General features: G+C 59.4%; 1 protein-coding gene across 1 annotated transcript in view; it reads left to right on the top strand.

Annotated features, from left to right (window-relative positions):
- The window catches only part of PACSIN1 (protein kinase C and casein kinase substrate in neurons 1), a 17,904-nt gene that overhangs the window by 7,644 nt on the left and 3,285 nt on the right, over window positions 1–6,975 (top strand). The window contains exons 2-3 of the mRNA XM_014586160.2: window positions 4,478–4,600; window positions 5,451–5,696. Coding sequence (XP_014441646.1) covers window positions 4,538–4,600; window positions 5,451–5,696 — 309 coding nt within the window. The 5' untranslated portion in view covers window positions 4,478–4,537. The remainder of the gene's footprint in view (window positions 1–4,477; window positions 4,601–5,450; window positions 5,697–6,975) is intronic.

Here is a 6,975-nt window from a genome sequence, read left to right as displayed (position 1 = left end):
ACGCCTCTGTCATCTGGGACCTCTTAGCAGCAGCCGGGTTCTTCAGGGAGACTGGGAGAGGCGCGGTGCGGAGGGGCTGTGGTTGGTGTGAGGCTCAGACCCCAGCACCATTACCGTCTCAGAGGCCCCGGGTGTGCTGTTTCAGTCACGCCGTGCCCCAGTTTCCCCATCTGAAAATCAGGATCAAGTATACAGCGTAGCGGCGAAGGGGTGCCCTCCGGATCGGGGCTCCCGGGGTTCAGAGCCTGCTCGCACCTTTGCAGGGGCCCACCTTTGGCAGGTACTCCGCTCCTCCCCACTCGGTTTCCTCGTCTGTCACAGGGTACAGTGCTCCCTCCCACCCACGTGACGTGCTTGCACAGAGCGTCGCTGGCAGAGCCGGGCCTCAGTACTCGCTGGCCGCGTCTTCACCGTTACAACCGCGGGGTCGCGCCGGGCGTCCATCCTGCTGCGCTCGCTACTCCCCGCGGTGCCTGGACGAGCTCTTGCTGAGCCACATCCCTGACCCCTGGGTCCCCATCCACAATGTGGGGTGACAGTACTACCCGCCTTTAGGGTCGTGGTGCGGCTTAGATGGCTAAGACACGGAGACAGTGTGACCCAGCAAGCGCCAGCTGTCGTCGGTGAAGGGGCTTGTGAAGGGCCTTGCAGGGCCGGCGGTGGAAAACTCAGACGGGCCGCGTGCCCGCTTGATGGCCTGCGGCAGGCTAAGAGCACATGGGGCTTGCCCCAGGGGAGTGCCGGGTGCCCGCCAGTGTCCTGACTCAGATGCAAGTACTGCCTGCCATTCTGGAAGGACATGGCAGATGGCAAGAGCTGAGCCTCTCAGCTGTCCCAGGGAGGATGAGGCAGGGGTGGGGGACAGTGTGTCTGGCACAGGGTACTGGGTACTAGGGATGCACACGCTGCCTCCCTGACCCCACCTACCTGTCTTTCAGAGCCTGCCCAGCCCGTGCCTGGAGTGGGGAGGGCCTGCAGTGTAATCCTCAAGCCAGGTCATTTCTCAGCAAGGCCCAGAGACAGCATGCACATGGCCCGCAGTCACACAGCAGCTGGGTGGAGAGTGGGGTGGAGCTGTTGCCATTACGTATGCCACCTCCGCCGGAGCTGGGACGCCTGTTCCCTGCTGACACCAAGGGTGGACCCTGGCAAGTCCCACCAGTCCTGGGCCTGGCTCCTGTCTGGACAAAGTGACAAGTGGTCCCAGCTGTCTGGCATTCTGGCTGTCATAGCTGCACTGTCCCCTCCCTCTGTGCTGACAGTGCGACTTCTGTCCTGGCCCCCAGCCCATCTGCTGTCCCCTGACATGGCTAGAAGGTGGTTTCATTAGTTGTTTTGTCATAGGGTGCGTGCACTCTCTGAGAGAGACAGAGACAAGGAAAGTGAGAAATCACTTCTGAGAAGGGCTGGCCATCCTGCAGTCCCTTCTCCTCCACTCTCTCAGGATTTGGGGCATGTACGCACACGTGCCTGGTGTGTTTTTAGGCCACCAGGTCCGGGACTCAAGCCATGCAGTCAGCCGTGTGGGATCCAGCCACCTTTTTTTTTTTTTTTTTTTTCTTTTTTGGAGAGGTTTTTGCTATAGGGCACATGTGCTCGCCAGAAAGGCAGAGAGAGACAGAGAGACAGAACGTGAGAAATCACCCCCCCAGGGGGGATGGCCACGCCGCAATCCCTTCTCTTCCGTTATCCTCTCAGGATCTTGGGCACGCACGCACACGCGCCTGGTGTGAGATTTAAGCCACCGGGTCTGGGACTCGAACCGCGGTCTACTACATGGGAGTCCAGCGACATAGCCATTACGTTAACTGCTGGTCCCTGCGATCCAGCCACCTTGATTGCCACGCCTCCAACTGGCCCCATGAATTACATCTTTCAGAAAACCTAGCCCGGTCAGCCCGCTGTGCGGTGGTTGGGCACTGGGTCCCACAGGGCCAGCTGTGTGGCTTGCGTCCTGGACCCAGCAGCTCGGGGAGCACACCGGGCACATCTGCGTGTGTGCCCAGAATCCCAGGAGGAGAACGGAGACGAGAGTGTGGTGTGGTCCTCCCACCTGGGGAGGTGCTTTCTCGCTTTCCCTCCCTCTCAGCTGAGCACATGTGCCCTGTAGCCAAAAAAAAAAAAAAAAAAAAAAGATACGATTCACATACACAAGCAAAATGAGAGACACAACAGACCTACAGTGGAAAATTTCCCACCCACCCACTCAGTTCTCCGGAGGCAATTACCAGGGGTTTTAAGATTGATTGATTTATTATCATGATTTTCCAATTTTGATGAGAGAGAAAGAGAGCGAGAGAGCCACCAGGCCCAGGACTCGAACCGTGGTCAGCCATGTGTGAGTCTAGAGCCTTTAACCACCACATCACCTGGCAGCCCCAAGGGTTTTTGTGTTTTTTGTTTTTGTTTGTGGTCTTCCCAGAATATCCTCTCCTGGTATACCCCCGGCCCTGATGTTCGGCACCCTGCATATTTCACGTTGGTGACGTGGCTTGGGGAGGTTCCATTCAGGACCGGAGCGTCCACGGCAGGCCTGCGCCATGATGTGCTCAGCCGGTCCCTGTGGACAGGTGCCTGGGCCGCTTCCAGCCCTTTCCAAGGGAAGCGGTGCTGCAGGGACAGTGACACAACCTCATGCACGCGTCAGCGATTTGCCCGACTGACTGAAAGGTCCGTTCCTAGAAGTGGCGTTGGCGGTGGAGGGTGTGTCTCCGTGACAACGGCGCATCCACGTTCTCCGACTTCAAGGGTCCTGGCAGGGCTCTGGCCCCAGGGGTACTTAGTCTGGCTTCGCGACCTTCACCTGCTTTCTCCTCTGTATCTCAGTTTAACATGCTCCTTACACGAGTACTGCTTTCTAAGTAGAAAGTGCCAGATTAAGAAGAGAAAGATTCAGACTCATTTATTTGTCCCTTGATGAAATCCGGCTGCCATCCCTCTCTGCCACCCCCGCCGAGGCCGGGCGTATGGGAAGGCGTCTCTGAGCATCTCTAGCGTGGAGAGAACGCAGGTGTTTCTGTGCCGGCCGGCACACGGAGGCAGTACTGGGTATTACCTGGAGAGCACCAGGCCCTTTTCCAGGGGAAAATGGGGAGACTGAGGCCGAGAGAAAGGGGCATTCTTGTCTGAGGATTTGCACGTGCTGGTACCCCCGGCCCTGAGCCTGAGGGCCAGATGCTGGGAGGGATGGGGGCCCCCTGGACCCTCAAGTCTAGCTGAGTCTCTCAGAGGCCAGCCCTCCCCGAGCGCCCTCCCCGGTCTGGGTTCACTGTCCCAAGGCTCGGGTGCAGACGCCAGCAGGCGGCCCCTGGAGCCAGAGTCCGGCCAGAGGTGCAGCTCGTAACCGGTCGGGGGGCCTGGACTGGGCCGCCTGTGTGAAGCCCAGGCCCGCAGCCCTTCAAATCCTGTCTCCTGACTACTGAACCATTCTTGCCTGAGGTGGCAGCGAGGCCTGGATGGGGAGGGGAGGAGGAGAGTGCCACCCCGGCCCTGGGGCCGCACATGGCCTAGATTGGACAACTGTGATGCCAGCCGGCAGATCCAGGGCAGACGCAGCCGCCCCAGACGCTCGCTCAGAGAGCAGCGGTCTGACCTGTGGGCCAGGAAGCTGCACGTCTGGGACTCTCGGGGCACTTGTAGGGGCTAATAGGGGCTTCAGAGTGGGCACAGGGCAGCCAGAGGGCCTTTACGGGGCCCAGTAGCTCTGAGAACTGAGGAGGCACCGAGGCTGGGCTGGGGTGGGAGGGGGCCTGCTGCCAGCTTCCCAGGGCTCCTGGGTCTGGCTCTAGGCAGGGTAGGGGAAGTGAACCAGGGGCTCTGAGATGGTGTAGAGCCAGGGGCAGGGGCCACTGGGGAGCGTCTTTGAGCCTGGTGCAAGGATCTAGCTGGGTCAGGGTGGGCAGTGCAGAGGGCAAAACAGGTGGGGAGAGAAGAGCTCCACCCAGAGCCCTAGCAGTCCCTTCTTGGGGTGCTGAACCAAGAGGCCAGGGGGTTCCTTGAGCTCCTGGTCCCTCATAGGGTGCCAGGCCCTGGGGGGGCCATGCAGACCACACAGAGGGTGAACCTGCCTGCTGGCTTCCGGGAGCCAAGGAACCAACCGCACATCTGTATTAAGCAACCTCAATGCTATGAGGCCCTAACACTGAACCCCAGGGGTTCAGGCCCACGTTGACAGCCATGGCCCCGTGCTTCTTGGCCTGGGGCTGGCTTCGAAGAGGAGGTGCCCACACCAGAACTAGGGGTGGGTTCTGGGAGCGGGAGTGGGTATGGAGGAGAGATGGGGAGGGGGGTGAGAGGGTGCTACAGGGCGGGTCTGGGACTGCCCTGGCCACGACGAGCCAGTCCCTGGGCAGGAACCCCCATCCCGGTGCTGTCTCGTCCCGTGGTGCCCTCATCCCCATGGCGGGGTAGGGGTCAGGCCTAGAAGGGGGGCGCAGGGGCATGCCCTCATCTCCAGGGCTGTCTCCTGTCCTCCCAGCACGTGAGCAGCCGAGCCTGCTAACCACAGCGCCGCACCTGTCCACCCCCCACGGCCACCATGTCCGGTTCCTACGACGAGGCCTCGCTGGCTCCGGAGGAGACCACCGACAGCTTCTGGGAGGTGAGGCTTTGACGCTCCCCTGCCTGGCAGCAAGGAGGCCCAGGACCCTGCCCCACACCCCATGGGCCTCAGGCCCTGCCCACAGACCCCATTCCAAGCCCTCGGGGCCCGCAAGGCAGCTGTAGCCATGGCCAGCGCCTACTGAACCCAGAGCCTTCTGTCCCCCAGCTGTCCCCAGAGAGCTCCTTGACACCTCACACGTGGGAACAGACCTCTCCTGCCTCTGCTCGGGGCCCTGGCTCAGACTACCGGCACTTCACACAGGCCGGCCGGTGCTGCCTGGCTGCTCGGCGTCCCCACCCCGGGGAACCCTGAACACAGAGAAGTGGGGCGAATCTCCAGAGCCACACCGTGACACAGAGCTGGTGGCAAGACTAGAAGCCAGCGTTTCAGGAGCCTCCAGATACATTTGAGACCTGGAGAAAAATTTTCTGTTGGCTCCGGAAACTCCGAACGAAAACTGCCAAGCCTAAATTAATAAGTGTTTAATGAGATGTCTGCAAAACATAATATTATGTCAAGAAGCTGCGGTTCAACTCAACACTTATATGACTCTATATAAATATAATAGATTTAGCTCCCAGGAGCGAAATGAATAATTCATTCCAGCCCAAGTCCAAATTATAAAAATCCTGCATTTTTGTGGCAGTGACAAAAATATGTTTCAAGTGGGATGAGGGTGCGCATAGACGGTGGGGTAAAGTTAGCGGGGCGGGATCCGCATGCTTTGCGGTGGGTTGCAGGTACAGGCAGGCAGTGGGCCCGGGCCAGCGCTGGGTGTGGCGAGCGCCCCCTGCGGGGCGCGGCGGCCGGGAGCCCGCGGGAGTCGTGCTCGCTGCTTGGCCGCCAGGTGGGGAACTACAAGCGGACGGTGAAGCGCATCGATGACGGCCACCGATTGTGCAACGACCTGATGAACTGCGTGCAGGAGCGCGCCAAGATCGAGAAGGCCTACGCGCAGCAGCTCACCGACTGGGCCAAGCGCTGGCGCCAGCTCATCGAGAAAGGTGCCTCCCCGGGCCCTCACCCTGCACCCTGCGCCCTGCGTCCTCCTCCCACGCGCTGCTCCCTCCCAGACCAAACCAGGCCTCCCTGTGCAACTCTAGTTAGTACAATTTCAGTCTGGATTAAAACACACATTCACACACACACGAAACTCTTTTGAAATAATGTGAGCTTCAAGAAAAGTCGCAGTGGGCCAGCAGGTGGAAGGTGCTGGACTTCCACGTGGTCCGCTGCAGTTCCAGGCTCCGGCCGACAGGGGGCTAGAAACACACAGGCCTGCCCAAGATCCCTAGAGGAGAATGAAGACAAGGGATTGCGGCATGGCCATCGCCCTGGTAGAGGGAGTGGTTTCTCGTTTTCTGTCTCAGGTAAGCACACATACCCTATACCAAACATCTCTAAAAATAAGAAGAAAGAAAGATTGCAGTAACAGTACCAAGATCTCCACACCTTCACCTAGAGTGTAGCTGTTAACACTGCAGTGCGTTTGTTTTCTCGCTGCGTCTCCGCTAACACGCAAGTCTCCCTGAGCCATTAGAGAGTATATTGGGGGCTATCATCCCTTCTGACCCCCACATCTTTTTAAAAAAAATTTTAAAGAGGTTTTTGCTACAGGGCGCGTGCGCTCACCAGCCAGACAGAGACAGAGAGACAAAGCGAGAAATCGCCCCCCAGGGGGCTTGGCCACGCCGCAATCCCTTCTCCTCCATTCTCCTCTCGGGATCTTGGGCACGCACACACATGCGCCCGGCGTGAGTTCTAAGCCACCGGGTCCGGGATGCAAACCACAGTCGACTACATGGGAGTCCAGCGACATAGCCATTACGCTAACTGCTCTTCCCTCACCCCCACATCTTCAGGTGTCTCCAGAGAGCGAGAACAGTGGTTTATGCAACCGAAGTTCAGCTGATCCAGCTTGGGGCACTTCCCACAGCCCATATGCAGATCCTACTGTAGGTCCACGCTAGTCCAGGACCCGCCCGGAGTCACACATTGCACTAGTCCTGTCTCTAGGGTTCCGTCACCTAGGACAGGGCTTGCCTGTAGCAGTGAACGTTTCTCACTCCCACTAGACGCTCGCCCCGCCAGGGCAGGGCTGGGCCCGGCACAGAGTCGTACCGGTACACCGACCTCGGTGCGTGGAGGGCTGATGGAGGAGATGAGGAGTTAAGTCCGGGGGCAGATGCTGCTGGAAGAATCCTGTGAGGAAGGCAGGGCAAGGCATATGATGGTATAGCGGTCAGAGAAGGCTTCCTGGAGGTGGTGGCTGTTCTCGGGCCTTGGCGGATGGCTGGGAGTGTAGGGAGAGCAGAGGAAAGGAAGGGAGAGCTTTGGAGGAAGGAGGCATGGCGGGGGGCGGGGAGAACCGT

Source organism: Tupaia chinensis, unplaced genomic scaffold (assembly GCF_000334495.1).
Source record: "Tupaia chinensis unplaced genomic scaffold, TupChi_1.0 Scaffold000116_1, whole genome shotgun sequence".
Taxonomy (NCBI): Eukaryota; Metazoa; Chordata; class Mammalia; order Scandentia; family Tupaiidae; genus Tupaia; species Tupaia belangeri.
This window is presented reverse-complemented; position numbering and strand designations above follow the sequence as displayed.